Source organism: Labrus mixtus, chromosome 8, assembly GCF_963584025.1.
Source record: "Labrus mixtus chromosome 8, fLabMix1.1, whole genome shotgun sequence".
In the NCBI taxonomy this organism is placed as follows: domain Eukaryota; kingdom Metazoa; phylum Chordata; class Actinopteri; order Labriformes; family Labridae; genus Labrus; species Labrus mixtus.
The window spans coordinates 2,679,774-2,700,746 of NC_083619.1; the positions used below are offsets into that span (position 1 = coordinate 2,679,774).

Sequence of the window (20,973 nt, forward strand, 5' to 3'; positions counted from 1 at the left end):
ATCATCACCATCATCATCATCACCATCATCATCAGCAAGCTTTATTTAAGCCCCCTTTCCCTAATTTACAATCATGTCGAGATTCAAAAATGCAGAATTACAACAATTCAAACAACGTCAAGAACAACATGATAGTGCTCTTTTCACAATCCTAACAGCTTGCATTATTCATTATGTATTGTTAATTATCTATTTATAAACACAAAGGACAAAACCAAAACAACACAACTGCTGCTACCTTTTTTTATTGCTGCTGCTATTTTAGTATAAATCTATACCCGTATATTTTATTTAGACATGTCTATTGCTGCTACTGTGTACAGTATATTATTTTTTAAATAACTTGTGTTTTTTATTTTATTTTTTGTATCAGTGTGCTGTTCTATCCTTTGGTGTTACCTGCTGCTGGAATCTGAATTTCCTATCTATCTATTTTCTATCTATCTAATCGATGTGATGCATTTTGCAGATGTGCAGATTTTGAAGTCGAGAATTTGCAACTCCGCCCCCTCCTCTCTAGAGTCGATGCTCACACAGGTCACCATGTGGTGAACACTGAAGCTTCAGTGTTTATCCAGCTCTGCATGGGTCTGTAAACCTTTCTGTGTTCTAACCTCTCTCCATTTTTCAAAAGCATCTCCAACATTGATCCTAGTTTGAGCACGTTTCTGCTCGTGGAGCTTATTAGAAACATGCAGAGGCTTTTTAGGTCGAGTACAATCACTTCTATCTGAACCACTTCTCTTGACCGCTTCCATCGCTGCAACACCTGTTGACCTGATAACTGCTCTCATATCTGACAAACAGAGGGAGTCTGTAGTCATGTATGATCCTGTGCTTGATGTTTAGCTTTGTTTTAAAGAATGATAGTTTGAATCCTGTACTGTTCTGTCTGTTTTATTGTTGTGCTTGCTGAGTTCTGTTCTTTACTGTTGTTGAGTCTTATGTATTTTAAAGGACCAGTTAGCGTCTGCATTTCAGATCAGCTTAGATTATAAATGCTGTAGTTTGTGGTATTGGTTCCCTTTACAAATACACATTAAATAAATACACAAATAATGGAAATAAGCTTTTGCTTTATAATATTACTCAAATCCAACATGTACTCCACACAGAAAGGACCTTACAGCCCCTGTGTACACATGATGAATTAGAAATCACAGTCTGTGTAACTGCAGTATATAACATACCTTGCAGTCCAGCATATTTGAAGCTCTCCCAGCCCGGGATGCTGTAACAGCCTCCGCCATCTTCTTGTTCTTCAGTGTCACAGCGGAACAGCAGCACGTTCAGGTCGGCTAGCGTCAGCTTAGACATCAGCCTGACAAACACACACAGATCCAACGTTAACACTTTAAGGGTGTAACAAAAATAAATCCTTCCTCATACTCATAGAGAAGCTGTCAGAATAATGAAATATCCTGCTTCAGTATAAACGTACCACATGTTTTAATATCAAGATAATCAGCATCTTCTGTGATCGTATGTATGTGCACAAAAGAGTCCAGCCTGTTCAACTAATGGAACAGGACTGCATGTTTTTTAAACTGCATCCTTCCAAAGCTTTACTTTGATGAGTCAATAGATCATTCACAGTTTAAAGGAGTTCTGCACATATTTATTTAGTCATCTCAGACCACCTGAAGGCCCTACAGCCTGTTGGGAGTTTATAAAAATCATCCTTCTCATTGCTTCCCTCCTTGCTTTTCTATATTTCTTTCCTCACTAGAACTATCTTTAACGTGTGTTCAACATGTCCTCACTGTGAGAGCGGTTTCTGCAGGGCCTCAGGTGGGTTGTCCTCGGCCATGCTGCCTCTCTTGTATTTGGGGCTGAACTGGGACAGATAATACCTCAGCATCCCCACCACCTTCTGAGCCCTGGGGTCCAAACTCACCCTGAGAGGAGGAGAGAGAGAGGGGAGCAAAAAGTAAGACTGATGTCATCAATGTGCTTTTATGAGTGTGTGTGTGTGTGTGTGTGTGTGTGTTAGAGTGTGCATGTGTGTGTGTGTGTTTGTGTGTGTATGTGTGTTAGAGTGTGCGTGTGTGTGTGTGTGTGTTTATTACCTGAAGGCGATGACACTGCCGGGCGTCAGCTTCTGGAAAGTGATTTCCTCCACAAACTCTGATGGACCTTTAGACGTCACTCCAGACTTCTTCACCAGAACACTTTGTTCTAACTACACACAGATACACATTATTGATGTTATCCAGATATTCAATAATGAACACAACGATCCTGCTCAGTGACACGTCGTCATATTTACTGGTATGTGCTCTCTGATTTCCACGGTGTACTCTGGCATGCCGTTGATGTATCTGTCGTCTCTCTTATAACTCCCAGCATGCCTTTCTACCGTCCTTGCCTCCAGCACCACTTCCTCTATCTTTCCTGCAGAGACAAACAGCTTTAACAAATAGTTAAACAAACACATGCAGACTTCAAAGATGACACATCAAACATAAAGGTGATGTTATAGAGATATTGGGTATTATTATTATATACCAGGTATGAACATGGGTGGGACGTTGGAGTTGTACTGGTGGGTTTTGGGGTCCCAGAAAGCGGTCCTGCACACAGCCACGACTGACTGGTGAGTGCTGGGACAGTGACGAGTTATAGCAACGATATCTGCATCCACCTGGTCCACATACACCTGCAGAAGGAGAGACGATTAAACCACTGATAAAACATCTTCAGAGGAGCAGTCATAGATAGTCCAGACTTTCAGTCACAGAGTCCCTGATGGTACCTGAATGAATCCCTGTGCAGCCAGCTCCTGGTGCATCTTGTTCAGGGCCTGTTTCCCAGATATGATGCCAGTCTGCAGCCCCACCTCTGAGATGGAGGTGGGGGACGCAGAGGGGTTCCACTTGGGGTAAAAACGCTCCTCCTTCACTACAGATATCTGCAAACAAAGCCACAGGTTAATAAAGGGATTTTATCTGTTTGAATGTATGTATGCAGTAAGTATCCATGTACCAACTATGGAAGCTGTGACTACAATGTAATGTGACTACAACTATGGAAGCTGTAAATGACTGTATTGAGGCTGGCTGCAGAAGCACAGGAAGTCACATACACACCCATTCAAAAAGGCCAGAAACAAACATGTTTACAGTCTGGTCTATCGCCACATATTATGGGGTGGGTGATTTTTTTTTAATAACTCATCCGTTTTGACTTTATGAAGGATAAGAGTTATTCATGAGAAAGGGGCGTGGCTGAGCTGACTGACAGGCGGTAACAGTATATCTGTTTGTCAGGAGGCTTAAAACCTGCCTCAGCTCTCAGCCTGGTGTTAGGATGAGACACTATTTCACATACGGTGAACGCCATCCATAGCCTTAAAGTCCCCTTCAGTAACCATCGGGTGACATCACTGAGACTACGTCCATGTTTATATTCAGTTTATGGTTGTTATATATGAGACCATGTTTGGAGTAAGTCGTTTCTTTTTTCCCCCCCAAACAAACATTTGTTACTGTTAAACTCTGTGAATCTATATAACATATAAGTGTAGTGTGTGTGTGTGTGTGTGTGTGTGTGTGTGTGTGTGTGTGTGTGTGTGTGTGTGTGTGTGTCTGTGTGTGTGTGTGTGTGTGTGTGGGCTTGTGTGAGCAAAGGGAAACCTGGTGTGGCACTAGTTCATCGTATCCTCTGGTGGATCCAGTGGCACAACAGGCCATGGAGACCATGGCAGAGCTGGGGAGGGAGTCCAGGGCTGAACGCAGCTGAGTGACGGACAGAGAGGTCAAAGTTAAAGTTTCTGTTTCCTTCTGAATCACAGAGCGGTTATCCTGCTGTAAACAAAGACCCTCATACCCCGACAGAGACCTACCTGTATGGGACACTCGTTGTCATGGGTTACATCCAGGAACATGGCGTGAGCGATGGAGGGCATTAGTGGGCGGAGACTGGGCTGGACAAACGCGCCGACCGGCTCGCCTCCGTACCGATGCACCAGACGACCTTCTTCATGGCTGTCAGCGGCTGACATGGCCTCTGTGCACGGAGGGGGGGGGGGGGGGGGTTAAAGGAAAGTTCAGTTATTTCAAAAAAGAGAGGGGGGGGGGGGGCGGGCGGGCACATGCTCAATGTGCATGCTTTAGTTAATACATGAAGTGCACAAAGCTCACAGCCAGGACAGGAACCACATCAAATGATTTTATTTATATGTGATATTTAACCAGAATCTTTTCCTTTTATCTGCTAACGTTTTAAGATTATGATGTGAGTATGTGTTTGTACTCCCAGATACACAGAAAGGTGACAATAGATGAAAACAACACACTTCAGAGACTTAAGACTTTTTAGTATTAAATATTTTACTGTTACTACATGAACGTCCAGCATCGACACAAACCTGGCACTTTAGAGCCCCTTAAACCATCATGCAGCTGATCACATTTACATTCTCAAACTCAAGGATGGTTTTCTGCTGTGTAAGGATAATCTAAAGTTTGAACAGAAACTTGGAAAGTCTGAGTAAATGTGGGCAGATAGATAGAGGACTGACTTTCTTTCATGAATGCAGACACCTTGCAGACCAACATCATAGATCGTAAATGATTCATCCATTCACTCGTCATGTGTAAAACTTATAACAGGATCTGCCAACCTTGTTGTCTATGCTTCTAATCCACAGATTGTATAAAACATGGACGTAGTCTCAGTGACATCACCCACTGGTCTCTGGTGCGGTTCTGAAGCCTAACGATGGCAGCGGCCATTTTGGAAATGCTGTCTCAACCAAACGTTTGGTGGAGCTGAGGCGGGCTTTAAGTATCATGAAAAACAACTACATCATCACGCGAGCAGTCACATCAGGGTCATGCAACTTATTATGAACAGGTCATATCCTTTCATCAAATCAAAACAGAGTTATAGAAACATTTTACAGTACAGTGTGTGCGCGATTTAGACCAACATCGTCTTTTTGAACCTTGTTTCAAACACTGTTTTATCAAGTGTGGACGCAGCCTTAGTCAGTGTGTTTTCTATTATTTTTCATCATGTGATTGGGTCGCATATCAGATTTCTTTACATTCACTATCAGTTGTTTTTTAATACCTTTCATCACAACTGATAATTTGAGCCTACATGTACTTCTTTAAAAAGAGTTCAATGGACTCCGTCACACAGGCAGAATCCAAAGAAAGTCCTGGAGCACATGAATCACTTGTTATACATATATTGACGTGCAAAGGACTTACATTCAACTATTTTTAATGTCTTCGGTCCTGCATCTAAGAGCACAGAGCAATGATCTGTGGAGGAGCTGAGGAGATACTTTGATTATGTGTTTCTATTATTGCTTTATTGGTACCGTTTCTTTGTATTTTACTCTTATACACTCAACTATTTAAATTCAACATGTGTTTGATGCTCTGTGGTGTATCTCTTATTTCACCGTTCTGTTATATTGGAGCAGTCTGGGACTTGAATTTCCTGCAGGATCAATACATTCCTTATCTGTAGATCCTAACAGTCCACATTGTCATGGTGATGAGTGTTTATAAATGTGTATGTGCAGTTTGTGTCTCAGTGACTGTACCTCGGATGAGTGACGAGATGCCTAGCTTGGTAACAAAGACGTTATCCAGCTCCTCGCTGCCAGTGAAGAGCTCAGCCACCACATACAGGTTAGGACAAAATGTTCTGGCCACATCCAGCATGTACTGGTCAGCCACCAGCAAGGCAGCACACAGAAACCAGTCCAGACAGCACAACGGGTCAGGATGAGAGAGATAAGTGGGGGGGGGGGGGGGGGTGATGGAGAAGGAATAAGACACACACAGAAAGAGGAGGAGGAGTTCATGTGGAGGAGAGAGTCCGTTAGTGGTCTCAGAGTAATCACAGCATGCAGTCACACCGACCAAGAGAGACAGACAGAGGGGGGGTGGGGGGGTGGGGGGGGGGGGGGGGTGCAGGATGATGCAGTGAAAAGGAGAGAAAGAGACAAAAAACACATAGTCAGTCCATGCCTGAGAGTTGTACCTCGTATCAGGCTGCTTATTCCCAGCCGGTTCACAAACACATTGTCAACCAGCTCGCTGCCTGTGAACAGTTCAGCGATCACAAACAGATTGGGTCTGACCCGCCGGGCTGCGTCTAACATGGCCTGGACGAGACGGACAGCAGCACACACACACACACAGGGAGAGAACCAGAGTCACTTTTTTTACTGACATACATGTCTGTGGTCTGATACACCGCAGGTCAAAAAGTACTGATGAATCAAAAGCGAAAGTTAGATATTTGATCCAGTTTCGCCTTCATCAGATCGAGGTCAAAAAAGCTCTGATGCTTTATGAGACAGGAGAGCTGAAGAGAGACAGGAAGTGTTGGGAGGAGGAGCAGCAACCTGCAGACAAAGGAGATTGTGCAGAAACTCCAGGGCCACACAGATGTCGTCATTTCAACCGCCTGCCACCCGACAGAGAACATCATTGCATCTGCGGCGTTAGAAAACGACAAAACCATCAAGCTATGGGAAAGCGACTGCTAAGCCTTCTCAGATGTTTTGAGCCATTCATATTTTCCTTCTCCTTTTTTTTTTTTTCAGAATGGCACACAGTTCAGACGAGATGGAAAAGATGTTGATGTGGAATCACAGCTGCTTAAAAACCACCTCATCAAATACGGCCGATGGTCGGATTCTAAACCCACGGTCGCTGCAGCTGGGACTACAGCCTCTGTTCATGGGGCGTCTGACAGAACCGCTAGGCTAAAATTAAATAAAAATCTGTTCTCCCTGAAAAATAGACTGAATCAAGTATAATAAAAATGCATAAAGACTTGGTGATGGTCTTTTCTTTGACGACACTTTACCAGTTGAATTGAACGTTTAGCTTCTTTAACTCAACTGAAACAACAATGAACGACTTTTAGGATATTATAAAAACTCTTCGCAAATAGGATATGGTAAAGTATATTAGCCGGTGTCTGTTTCTTGTTTGGGTCACACATATGCAATAAAAATATGAATACAATTAATATGCAGCTGAATTCCTCATTAATAGTCCTGCCTTGCTGCGCTGTGTCAGTGTCAGTTATTGTACAAAGACCCTCAAAAAGATCCTGTTGTTGAGCATGACCTTCTATTGTAGGTGTAGGTCAGGCCTGAACCTGAGCATCATGACATTACCTCGGCTACATGCAGAGGTGTAGAGTGGCAGTTATCCAGCCTGACTCCATGGAAGTACTTGGCAGTTATCTCGGTGTATTTCTGCATGTGTGCCCACAGGTACGGGCAGTCCTCAGGACCCTGACCATACCGCAGCTTCACACTGTCTCCCCAGCAGACCAGCTCCCGACGCACGTACACGTTGGAGCCTGAAGGTGGAACATGCACAGGGGTCACTATGTCATCAGGGCACCCGGCGCAAACTCTGACATCTGCAGGGTTTTAATGTGTGTACCTGGCTCGGCAAAGTTACGCAGCGGATCGTCCCCCATGACCCAGCCGTTGTGAGCCAGGAAGTGACACGCCTTGCCCGGCTGGTCCAGCAGCTGCATCTCCTGCTCCAGAGCCATGTCCTGAAACGGGAAGGTAAAATACCTGAGACAGACAGGTGAGAACACAGAGGTTAGATAAACTTGAGGTACCGGTTTGACAAGAAAGCTGCAGGAAAAGGAAAAAGAAAACGTGACAGAGTGGGGAATGAAATGCGGGGAAAGGAGCCAAAGGCTGGACTTGAACCAGGGCATCATAAATTGGGGTGGGACCTAACCGCTAGGCCATCTGCTCCCCATCACTCTCTTTAAAACTCCCAGGCTCATTTGACATAACACAGTTATTTTAAACTGCAAAGCACCAGAGTTACTTTCCCCGTCTGGTATTTTTTGTGATTGTCAAGAAATAATTTCCAAAAGAACCATCAAAACAACAAAGTCAGACGACGCTGTCTTCAAACCACCTCACTCCATTGTACTCGGAGAACACAGAAGTGGATGTTCTGCTGCCACTCCATCAGTTACTTTGATTGTGTGACTTGGTGTTTATTGAGATCAATCACAGTATTGGTGTAATACCAAACATCTGAAAAATCAAGGCAGCGGTAAAAAGCAAAAGCAGATTCCATTTTTTTGTGGAGAACATCTGCTGTTTTTGTGAATGGAGTCAGGTGATTTGAAAAAAGCAACAATCAGAGCCCGTCAGTGAAGAATGAATCACTCTGAGGGTATGTCCTTAAAGGTTACTTTGCAGGAGGTTTGCAGGACTGCTGCAGGCTGAAGTAATCTACCGGAGCAATTCCAAAACTGTTGTCCCATTTAGTCTTAAAGACCCCGTGATATACTTAAAAAAACAGGTTTATGAACACTGAATGTGAAGGTGTTACCTGGTAACCAGAGGGTTCTTTCTGGTTACAGGGCCCAGTTTGGGGCCATGGTCCTCCAGACGCTCATACACGATGTTTCCCACAATGCAGTTGGCAGCCTTTAGAAGAAGAGAAGAGCACTGTGAATATACAAACTACACTTTGTTGTCATGTTGTTTTACTTTATGAATAAATAACAAAGCTGTGCTATAAATGACAGGAGGAAACTTAAATACATCTACATCTCCTCTGAGAACTAACCGGTGTCAGGTCCACCTCTCCATGTGGACCCACACATATGTAACAGTTATGACTACACGCGGCTGGTGGGGTCAGCAGCAGTAACCCTGCCGGCTGCGCTCACCTTCTCCTGATGCTGCTTCATGATCTCATGCTGCTCCTCGTTCAGCGCGTTCAGCTTCTCTCTCAGCCAACCACAGCACTCCTCGACGTGCTGAGGGGACGGGCTGTACAGAGAGAGGGGTAACATGAAGCCAAAATACAACCACTCTCCATACAGCACATACAGTACATATAGGGTGGACTGTACTGTATATACACACAGACTGAAATAGTCTATAGGGCGCCCCCTGTTAGGATCTCTAACTGAGGGCGTCTGGTTCACACTGAGTTTACAATGATGGACATCATCTGTGTTCTGTGTTTGTTCTCACTTTTCTAGTTTTTCATCATTGGCTGATATCCTGAGATCTGTAGCCGTTATCAGCAGCCAAGTTTTACAACCTCTTTTCCTGCAGGACTCAGGACTGTGGATTAACATGTTTTTACTTTTACCAAGAAACAAAGGAACTGATCAATGATTTAAGTCTCCCTCTCAGACAGGATATTATGAACTTTTACAACACCTTGAATAAACAACCGGAAACAGAACACTCTGCTATCTACGAATTGACCCCAAAGACATGAACTGTGACTGAAACCAGTCTCTGCAAAGTCGTAAAATTGACCATCTGTTGAAGGATTGCTGAAGAACTGAATTAAACCACAGCTTTAAATTCTGCATCAAATGAACATTTATGTCTTTCTTCATCTAGATATTTGTAATTGTCACATTGAATGTATTATAATCATCTTTTTAAACTCAAAATCTGATGTTCAGAATAGGAATAAGAGTTATAATAGTTTAATAGGAATTTGACGTGGAGCACTATTGCCATCTAGTGTTAGAATATCCATGAATACGTAACCTTCATAATTATACATTTAGATGTGTTATAAAGCATACTCTTTGATATTAGCTATAGAAGGTGTTATTTAAAGACACCATTTTATTTTCCTACTTTATTAATATGTCTTATTAAGAATGTTGACTGTATAACATGTTTTTGTTCACCTACAGGCTGGGATTAACTGAGGATGTTCCTAGATGGTGTGATTTTCATCTGATAGAAATGTTTGTCTAAATATATGACGTGAACCTACATCAACGTGGATCTGATAGAAATAATATCAAAATGAATGTATGGTGACGTATATATGTTTAGATTCTTCTTCTTAATCTTATTGAGTAAACTCGGTTTAGTTTAAACTATTGTCCTCCGGTCAGAATGGGAGTCACCCGTGGGCGGCCCCTTCTTCTCCTGCAGACCCCCCTCTTCTCATCCAGCTGATAAGACTTCACACTGAGCTCAGATCTTTAGTTTTCTTTTTGTTTTGGTTTGTGAAGTTTAGAGCTTCAGGTCTTGCTCGCTTCTCTTCGGACTTCGGTCCGAATCACTTCTTTTAAGTTTGTGCCGTAGAGACGAGTCTCTGCCGAACTTTCTTTTTCACGTACAATTTTTGGAAACATCAATTCTTTCTGGCTCAAGCAAGGTTTTTGAACGTTCTTCTCTCAAGTCTTTGCTCTTCAATTTTGAACGCCAATTCCTTAGTTTGGATTCATCGAGATGGCCATCCGGTTAATCTGAATTGGAAATCGACGTATCAAAAGACTCTTTAATATTTTTTCCTGTTGGATCCTCTTGGAGCTTCTGAGACGACGACTGAACCGACGTACAATCTCCATCCCAGCTGCATACTCCGACCAAGTTGTTAAGGCATCTAATCTGGCCCGTGGACCTCTCTGGGCCTGAAAAGAACTGCTTGCCAGAGACTGAAACGCGGGACCAGTCGGCGGAGTTCAATCAAACACACCTCACAGTAAGAGTGTTGGTTCCGCAGTGGGTGTTGAGAGATTAAGTCTTGAGTCGTGTCTATTCAGAGCCCTCCTTTAAATCCAAATAGAATCCCAAAATTCGTTTATCAACTTTTTTCCTTTTTGATCATTTTCTGATCAAGTCATTCAAACAATACCACGTCTTATCTCATTACTCAATATATAATGTCACCATACATTATAATTGCATTATCTTGATCATAATAATCATATTCTTTATCTGTTTCATCTATACATTATTGTTTACCCCTTTTATATTAAATCTTACACATAAAATTCAGAACTTTGTCTGTGTGTTTTCTGGTTTAACATTTCTAGAACTTACTTCTTTCAAGATATGAAACTGACTGATTAATTAATTAAGTTATACCATTAAAGTTATTTTCTTCCTTTAACAGGAAGTGGTGCCCCCTTCTTTTAATCCGAGGTTAAATAAAGATATAACATCTTAATAATTTAATTACGCTACAGATCTTAAAGCTGGCACTTATATATTGCACTGATTCTGTTCAATGAATGTTCGATTTGGTCCAAAGCACGACAGGGGAGACCCCGTACAGTCCAACCTTCCACTATTTGTTCAAACGAGCCTCAGTTGACATCTGAACACCTGCTTATATCATATCCTGTTATTCAATCTCCTTAATGTGTGCATGAAGAAATTATCTCAAGCAGCACTTGAACAGAATTTGATTAACTACAAGAAACGTCAGTCATCGGCACAGACGCTCGCAATTGGACAGGGGCCGGTGCCACCTTTCAACTCAGACTCTCATTGGCTATGAAGCCGACCACCGAGCGGTCCACTTTGGTTCAGTACGGTTTGGTACGGTGCATTTCCAAAGCTAAGTGTACCCTTACTTAGTAGGCGGGATGTATGGTAGACGGGGATAGCTGCATCAGCTACGTCATAGCATGACATCATAGCAGGCACCCTTTAGGGTTGGATCATTACTCTCAGCATCCCAACAGAAGGGTAGCAAAAAAGAAGGATGGTAAGGGTCAGTTACTTTTGGTACCCTTCCCAACTGTTGACAGTGGATTTGCTAATAAATGCGTACTGTACCAAACGGGACCGCTTGGTGGAAGTGGCGCTTTATAGGCTGGGAACATTGAATGGAAGGTCCTAATTGGCCTAATCAGGTGTCAATCAAGAGGTCAGAATGAGGCCAACATTTTGATCTGTCACAGTCAAAACAAAATACAGAACATACAGCGTTTGCAGAACTGAAGCAGTCTGTGGATCTCTATGGATGAAATGTGTTTGGATTCAATCATTAATCTGGATCTGGATCTGGATCTGGATCTGGATCGTGGGGACCCTTGCAGATGCAGCAGGACTGTTTTGTTTAAATATAATGATCGGTAGAGTACACTAGTCATTCTTGGTGATGGTGAGTCAAAAGACAGTAAAATTAATTTCTTCTTCTGAAGAAGAAATAGAGACTGGCCCATTTTTTTTATTTCTATGAGCTGATAATGAAAACAAGCAGGAACTTTGTTAGTCTTACCTGTGAGGTACAAAAGTCTCAAGAGCCGAGTCCATGTCCACGGTGTTTCCATAGCGACGGTAGTTTGGGTCTTGGATGATCCTGAGGCCCTTCTCTCCTCCAGTCTTAGCCAGGTTAGGTCTGCTGCCTAAAAACACACAAACATGTCATGGCATGCAGAGCTAACGTCTCTGTACGAGCACACATTTGAAGCCCTTATTAGCATGTTCATTTAGCAGCTAAAGTTAACATAGTTAGTACGCACCTTTCTGCAGCAGAGCCCTGAACTGATCCACAGCACCGTCCACCCGGACCTGGAAGAACTCCCACAGCTTGATCTGAGGAAAGACGTCCTGCCACAGCACACTGCGGACGGCCTGACACACACACACACACACACACACACACAAACTCTAAAACATTTGTTTTTTAAAATTTTATTTAATACAGCTTTTAACCCCTCTGAGAGTGTTGAGCAAGGAGGAAGAAAAGCCCCCCCCCCCCCCACCCCCCCCCCCCCCCCCAAAGAAAAAAAGGAGTCCTTAAAAGGACATGATGTATGAGCCTCTGAAGGGAGACTTGCTGAAATGTTTGTAATCCTGTCTGTAAACTGTTTATTTTGTACCGATAGAGACAGAGACTTCTGGGAGTATTGACACAGAAACCCTCATTTTTGCTGATTGTTTCATATTTGATAAGTCATACCCATGTTTTGGGCGAGAGAACCAGCGCCTGTTTCCCCTGACCTGCACATGCTGCATGGTGTCTGTAAATGGTCATGAGATGTGTGATGATGTGGATGGAGGTTAGCTCATCGAGACAAAAAGATTTTCATGATTTCAAAAGCAAATGTAGCAGTTTGTATGTTTCCTTAAACTAATGAATCCACCTGGTTGTTACAATAGAGCAGTGGTATAATAATAATAATAATTTATACTTTATTAATCCCGCGAGGGGAAATTCAGTTTTTACACTCTGTCTAATGAACATGAACACACACATAGGCCGAAATACACACACAGGATCCTATGGACATGCATTAATGAGGAGGTCTCAGAGTGAGGGGGCTGCCCACAGTCAGCGCTCCAGAGCAGTTTTGGGGTTTGGTGCCTTGCTCAAGGGCACCTCGGCAGTGCTCAGGAAGTGGACCGGCACCTCTCCAGCTACCAGACCAACTTCCGGACTTGGTCCGTGCCGGGACTTGAACCGGGCGACCCTCCGCTTCCCAACCTAAGTCCCTACAGACAGACTGAGCTACTGAAGCCCTCAATATAAAATGTGGACTCCACGCTGATGTGTGTTTCCTTACATTCAGATGGCTCTCGTTGGTAATGTTAGCAGGAAGTCCTTTAGCCTCGTAGCGTCCTTCTGCCATTCTGGTGGTGAGATGCCAGATGGCTCTGTCTAACACCCAGGCCGGTCTGAGGTGGGGCGAGTTCACCAGGTTGTAGCCACACTCGGGATGATCCTTGATCCACACGCTGTTAGCAGCTGTAGAGACATTTAAAATCATCATCATCGTCATCATTCATGAATCAAACAATTGAATGAATCGATGAAAACATTATCCTTCAACAGCCTCAGTTTGGATTAAATGGTCAAAACAGACTAAACTACCAGGTTTGTGCTAACAGCTATTTATTCATTCAAATAAGTCTCAAATATCCAGTTATCAGGACAAAACTCTGAGGATCTGTTGATTTATATCCATCACACATAGCGGTGTGTGTAGTTAAGAAGAGAAAAGCTGAATTTAAATATCTTCTTCAGATTGATGAAGTGTAACACACTACAACAGTTTTAATTATGATAACTGCTGATGTTTTTCTAACTCTAACATGTGTCTCTAGTCTGTCTACAAACCCCCCAGTGATGAGAAAAGTCCATCTTCTGCCTGCTCCACTTTTCAGAAAATGTGTGCTCAAACAGGCCGTTTGGAGATTTTGCCTTCATGACATCACAAAGGGCAGTAGCCCCTCCCCCAGGTGGGTGACACTCCCACAGCTAGGTGTTTGTTCTGCCCTCTAAGTCTGCCTTCTCACCGTAAACAATAGGACATGGAGCGAGAAAGACACAGCTCATTTACATATTTAAAGCTACAGACACAGTAGTTTACGTTTTTGACCCACACAATTCCTCAACACATCTGAACATTTCAGCGTAATTGAACAACCTTTTGGTTAAGTTACGAAGTTGCAAAACGAGGAAACATCAGGACTGTTAGCGCTCAACGTGAGCTGAGTGAATCTGAGAGGACTAGGTCTGTGATTTATGTATTTTCTTGCACGTGAAGGAAGATTTCTGATGGGAAAAACAAAAACATGATTTAATTTATAATATTGGCAAAAATAAGATATACCAGCATTTAGCTATCAGGACATTTCCTCCAACATTTTCCTGTGAACCTAAATAAAAGCAGATGTTTTAGGAGGCTTCGTTGAAAATTAATTTCAGGTCAATTTCCTGTCAGTAAGAATTGATTATTTTAAGGATTGTTGAGATTGACAGAAAGACAGACTAGGTCAGACATACAGAATATAAAGCACTCAGTCCATCTTTAACCGTTAAATATGGCTTGTTTTACAGACCTCAATGACCTGTTCTGACCTGTACTGACCTTTACTGACCTGTACTTATCTGTACTGACCTGTACTGATCTGTACTGACCTGTACTGAAATTTACTGATCTGTACTGATCTGTACTGACCTTTACTGATCTGTACTGATCTGTACTGAAATTTACTGATCTGTACTGATCTGTACTGACATTTACTGATCTGTACTGATCTGTACTGACCTTTACTGATCTGTACTGATCTGTACTGAAATTTACTGATCTGTACTGACCTGTACTGACCTGTACTGACCTGTACTGATCTGTACTGATCTGTACTGAAATGTACTGATCTGTACTGACCTGTCCTAATCTGTGCTGACCTGTACTGATCTGTACTGAAATGTACTGATCTGTGCTGGCCTGTACTAATCTGTGCTGACCTGTCCTAATCTGTGCTGACCTTTACTGATCTGTACTGACCTGTACTGACCTGTACTGATCTGTACTGAAATGTACTGATCTGTACTGATCTGTACTGATCTGTATTGACCTTTACTGATCTGTACTGACCTGTATTGATCTGTACTGACCTTTACTGATCTGTATTGACCTTTACTGATCTGTAGTGACCTGTATTGATCTGTACTGATCTGTATTGACCTTTACTAATCTGTACTGACCTGTACTGATCTGTACTGACCTTTACTTATCTGTACTGACCTGTACCGACCTTTACCGATCTGTACCGAAATGTACTGATCTGTACTGAAATGTACTGATCTGTGCTGACCTGTACTGAAATGTACTGATCTGTGCTGACCTGTACTAATCTGTGCTGACCTGTCCTAATCTGTGCTGACCTGTACCGACCTTTACTGATCTGTACTGATCTGTACTGACCTGTACTGACCTGTACTTATCTGTACTGACATGTACTGATCTGTACTGACCTGTACTGATCTGTACTGATCTGTACTGACCTGTACTCATCTGTACTGACCTGTACTGACCTGTACTCATCTGTACTGACCTGTACTCATCTGTACTGACATGTACTGATCTGTACTGACCTGTACTGATCTGTACTGACCTGTACTGACCTTAATGAAATGTACTGATCTGTACTGACCTTAATGAAATGTACTGATCTGTACTGATCTGTACTGACCTGTACTGACCTGTACTGACCTGTACTGACCTGTACTGATCTGTACTGAAATGTACTGATCTGTGCTGACCTGTACTGATCTGTACTGATCTGTACTGATCTGTACTGACCTGTACTGACCTGTACTGATCTGTACTGACCTGTACTGACCTGTACTTATCTGTACTGACCTGTACTGATCTGTACCGATCTGTACTAACCTGTACTGATCTGTACTGACCTGTACTGACCTGTACTGACCTGTACTCATCTGTACTGACCTGTACTCATCTGTACTGACATGTACTGATCTGTACTGACCTGTACTGATCTGTACTGACCTGTACTGACCTTAATGAAATGTACTGATCTGTACTGACCTGTACTGACCTGTACTGACCTGTACTGAAATGTACTGATCTGTGCTGACCTGTACTGATCTGTACTGAAATGTACTGAAATGTACTGATCTGTACTGACCTGTACTGACCTGTACTGATCTGTACTGACTTGTACTGACCTGTACTGATCTGTACTGAAATGTACTGATCTGTGCTGACCTGTACTGATCTGTACTGATCTGTACTGATCTGTACTGACCTGTACTGACCTGTACTGATCTGTACTGAAATGTACTGAAATGTACCGACCTTTACTGATCTGTACTGATCTGTACTGACCTGTACTGATCTGTACTGACCTGTACTGACCTGTACTTATCTGTACTGACCTGTACTGATCTGTACCGATCTGTACTGACCTGTACTGATCTGTACTGACCTGTACTGACCTGTACTGACCTGTACTGATCTGTACTGACCTGTACTGACCTTAATGAAATGTACTGATCTGTACTGACCTGTACTGACCTTAATGAAATGTACTGACCTGTACTGACCTGTACTGATCTGTACTGACCTGTACTGACCTTAATGAAATGTACTGATCTGTACTGATCTGTACTGATCTGTACTGACCTTTACTGATCTGTACTGACCTGTACTGACCTGTACTGACCTTTACTGATCTGTACTGAAATGTACTGATCTGTACTGACCTGTCCTAATCTGTGCTGACCTGTACTGATCTGTACTGAAATGTACTGATCTGTGCTGACCTGTACTAATCTGTGCTGACCTGTCCTAATCTGTGCTGACCTGTACTGATCTGTGCTGACCTTTACTGATCTGTACTGACCTGTACTGACCTTTACTGATCTGTACTGACCTGTACTGACCTGTACTGATCTGTACTGACCTGTATTGATCTGTACTGACCTGTATTGACCTTTACTGATCTGTACTGACCTGTATTGATCTGTACTGACCTTTACTGATCTGTATTGACCTTTACTGATCTGTAGTGACCTGTATTGATCTGTACTGATCTGTACTGACCTGTACTGATCTGTACTTATCTGTACTGACCTGTACCGACCTTTACCGATCTGTACTGAAATGTACTGATCTGTGCTGACCTGTACTGAAATGTACTGATCTGTGCTGACCTGTACCGACCTTTACTGATCTGTACTGATCTGTACTGACCTGTACTGACCTGTACTTATCTGTACTGACATGTACTGATCTGTACTGACCTGTACTGATCTGTACTCATCTGTACTGACCTGTACTGATCTGTACTGACCTGTACTGACCTGTACTCATCTGTACTGACCTGTACTCATCTGTACTGACATGTACTGATCTGTACTGACCTGTACTGATCTGTACTGATCTGTACTGATCTGTACTGACCTTAATGAAATGTACTGATCTGTACTGACCTGTACTGACCTGTACTGATCTGTACTGACCTGTACTGAAATGTACTGATCTGTGCTGACCTGTCCTAATCTGTGCTGACCTGTACCGACCTTTACTGATCTGTACTGATCTGTACTGACCTGTACTGACCTGTACTGATCTGTACTGACCTGTACCGACCTTTACTGATCTGTACTGATCTGTACTGATCTGTACTGACCTGTACTGACCTGTACTGATCTGTACCGATCTGTACTGACCTGTACTGCTCTGTACTGACCTGTACTGACCTGTACTGACCTGTACTCATCTGTACTGACCTGTACTGATCTGTACTGACCTGTACTGACCTTAATGAAATGTACTGACCTGTACTGACCTGTACTGACCTTAATGAAATGTACTGACCTGTACTGATCTGTACTGACCTTTACTGATCTGTACTGAAATGTACTGATCTGTACTGACCTGTACTGACTTTCCTGTGGGGTGGGTTTGGAGTACAGAATGTGATTTCTTAACACCCAAACTGTACATTGACACCCTTTACATATTTGGAGATTTAAATGCTGATAATTACTGTTAACACATTGATTCTTATTTGTCAGTCAGTCACATTTTCTGAACGTGTTTCTGATATTTCTCTGTAAGTCATCTCGTTCACAGATGTTACCGATCCACTGTGTGCTTTACTCCCTCATTGTTATTATTCTCACTCTGCCTTTCTGTTCAATGCTATGCATTTAGCATGCTGCTCACTCACACTCACACACCACATACTTCACAATGTGTGTGTGTGTGTGTGTGTGTGTGTGTGTGTGTGTGTGTGTGTGTGTGTCTTATGAAAGAGAAACCACACTAGTTATTTGTCAAAAAGAAGAATGAAGTTATGAAGTCATGAATCTGTGTCTGTGTCAGGGTCTTGCCCCCCCCCCCCCCCCAAAAAAAAAGACTTCCTCCATGAGAACAACCTGTTCTTTGCCAAAGTACAGGAAATTTGGAGGAGGGGCTTTTAGCCCTGATCATTTCTTATTGGTCAAGTACATACAGTACTTCTTTAAACATAATTTGATTTAAACTGCAAAAAGAACAAACAAGCAAACAAACAAACAAACAAACAAACAAACGGGTCTTTCAAACCAGATGTTGAAGACAGAAGGTGAGGAGTGTTGAAACAATGACCAAGAGAATGATCCAGTCAGTATTAATGCACAGGATGGAATCCAGCAGGAGCTGGGCATGTTGATGTTTACTGAAGAATAAACAGAGTGTGCGCTTTCATAAATGATGGCATTAGTTTGTTAAGTCAAAATGATAATCATGAAGAGCTGAAGGAACCTCTTAGTTTTGTGAAAACCAGTTTCAGGGACTGAACTTTCTTGCTACCTTTGTAGGAAAAGTCCACCCTGTCCATCCAGAGCCCTGCTGTAGCTGCTAAAATCATTTTGTTTTAGTGTTCCTGCTGTTTCCTGACTGCAGTGACCTGGTTACATATCATGTGATCTGACCCCGGCCCTGACAGATAACCTCCTGTAAACACACCGCTAACACAGAGAGAAGTGAGTGAACTCTGTGGAGGCGGAGTCTGTGGACTCCTGACCCTGTTCATCAGACTTTTAACTGTACATTTAATACGCAAACACTGGAACATATACTTTGTAAACAAGGTGATCAATAACAATATCTACTGTATATATATCATGTGTTGTAAGTGCCCTTCATCTGTACTCACACACGATAACAGACTTAATGTGTGTGTACTCACCGGTGTGGTTATACACCACGTCTGTGATACACAGTATGTTCCAGTCTTTCTTCAGCTTCTCCACCAGAGCCCCCACATCCGCCCAGCTGTAGTTCTGACCCGGAGAGCTGAACTCGGGGTTAAAGGTCAGCTGGTCTGCCAGCGAGTAACAGGACCTGGATTCTCCCAGAGTCTGCAGGGGGGTGAAGTGGATCATGTTGTATCCTGTGACAGAAGACACACACAGACACACAGACACACACACACACACACACACACACACACACACACACACACACACACACACACACACACACACACACACACACACACACACACACACACACACACAGTTACTGAGCCAGAGCTTCATACTTTTTTCACATTACTAAAAAATGACAATAACATGCATAGTGTGAGCGCCATGCAGGCTGCACACCTGACTCCTTGGCGACCCTCAGTCTGTCTGGCCAGTCGTCCATGTATCCCAGACATTTAGACAGGTAGGTCTGGATGGTGATGCAATCTAAAGGGAGCACATGAAGGTCCGGTCCAACTCGAAGGACCGGGTCAACAACGATGTATCCACTTCCTGAACGCTCCGTGTCGCTGCAGAGAAAAATAAACGAGACAATATGATCACCTGAACAGAATCAAATGATACAAAGAAATCCAGCTTTGACTTTCTCAGCTGCAGCCCCTCGTTTGTGGAACCGCCTGCCTCCTCACATCAGATTGAATAACTCATTCCTTCAGAGCACGGCTCAAACATCACTTTTGACCCTTTGAAAGCAGTAAAAGTGTTTCTGTTTTGGAATAAGACTTTTCAATATTAAATGCAGTAGAGTTTTTGTCCCGTGTGATCATTGTGAAGACCTCGCTCGTTTTGCTGGTTAGCTGTTTATGTGTTTCAGGTGTCAGGGGAGTGAAGCATGGTCGTGGTGGATTGGGAGCACCTAGGCCAGGTGTTCTCAAAGTCCATAAGAGAAGGCCCTAACTGGGGGAAAGAGATGGAGAGGGGCTGCTCCCTGATGCTCCTTCTTACTTTTTTAAACATATTTATTTTCTTATGTGTGAATAAATGTGAACTTGTTTTTTAGAGTCACTTTGTCTCCTCCATTCATTTGTCACTAGTTGTGAGCTGCCCATGACATCATCATTTACATTCCTCTTACTATCAGCTCTGGATGTTTGAAATGTGCCAAACAAAAACATTTTCCACTATAATGAGGAAGAATAAGTTTGTAAGTGGATCTTTAATGAGACTGTTTTTATAAAACCTCTGGTTAAAAGGTCAAGAATGAGTTTGTTTTGTTCATTTACAGTGAAGTATGATAAGTGAACTGTCAACAGTCCTTCAGTCAGCACAGACAGTCCACAAATATCCAAGATAAAACCTGATGTCACTCTGTCTGGAGTCACTTATCCTGTAGACCAATCAAGAGGACTGTCTCTTACCCGTATCCAAAGTAGTACTCGTAGGAGCCAGCCACCTGCAGGTCCAGAGAGCAGAACTTGTCAGAGTCATCCTCCCTTCCTGTCGGGTAGTTCCACGCTAACACTCGGAAGTTGTGTCGTTCAAAGCGCTGACCATCCAGAGGGTAGTTGGTGTGCAGCGTCACCCTCCTGCCCTGAAGACTCGGACCCAGGCGGAACTGGAGCTCGAAACCTGATGGGACGCAGAAACGTTTGCTTTGTTGTTTCAACATGTGGTCATGTCATCTCAAAAGCAGCTCTGCAGGCTGAACCATCAGGTGCATGGTGAA

The 20,973-nt window shown here is 43.0% G+C and overlaps 1 protein-coding gene across 2 annotated transcripts in view; it reads right to left on the reverse strand.

Moving 5' to 3' along the window:
• The window catches only part of agla (amylo-alpha-1, 6-glucosidase, 4-alpha-glucanotransferase a), a 34,468-nt gene that overhangs the window by 8,491 nt on the left and 5,004 nt on the right, over window positions 1-20,973 (reverse strand). The window contains exons 3-21 of one of the 2 annotated variants that reach the window (XM_061043793.1): window positions 20,666-20,876; window positions 19,647-19,816; window positions 19,229-19,432; window positions 13,303-13,484; window positions 12,259-12,370; window positions 12,015-12,141; window positions 8,692-8,794; window positions 8,349-8,446; window positions 7,428-7,567; window positions 7,154-7,341; window positions 5,561-5,684; window positions 3,845-4,008; window positions 3,636-3,737; window positions 2,756-2,911; window positions 2,509-2,659; window positions 2,270-2,394; window positions 2,070-2,182; window positions 1,764-1,898; window positions 1,191-1,321 (exon numbers count right to left, since the gene is read on the reverse strand). In XM_061043793.1, coding sequence (XP_060899776.1) covers window positions 1,191-1,321; window positions 1,764-1,898; window positions 2,070-2,182; window positions 2,270-2,394; window positions 2,509-2,659; window positions 2,756-2,911; window positions 3,636-3,737; window positions 3,845-4,008; window positions 5,561-5,684; window positions 7,154-7,341; window positions 7,428-7,567; window positions 8,349-8,446; window positions 8,692-8,794; window positions 12,015-12,141; window positions 12,259-12,370; window positions 13,303-13,484; window positions 19,229-19,432; window positions 19,647-19,816; window positions 20,666-20,876 — 2,736 coding nt within the window. Of the gene's footprint in view, window positions 1-1,190; window positions 1,322-1,763; window positions 1,899-2,069; window positions 2,183-2,269; window positions 2,395-2,508; window positions 2,660-2,755; window positions 2,912-3,635; window positions 3,738-3,844; window positions 4,009-5,560; window positions 5,685-6,003; window positions 6,128-7,153; window positions 7,342-7,427; window positions 7,568-8,348; window positions 8,447-8,691; window positions 8,795-12,014; window positions 12,142-12,258; window positions 12,371-13,302; window positions 13,485-19,228; window positions 19,433-19,646; window positions 19,817-20,665; window positions 20,877-20,973 lie in introns of both variants that reach the window. The other variant, XM_061043794.1, reaches the window with a different exon arrangement.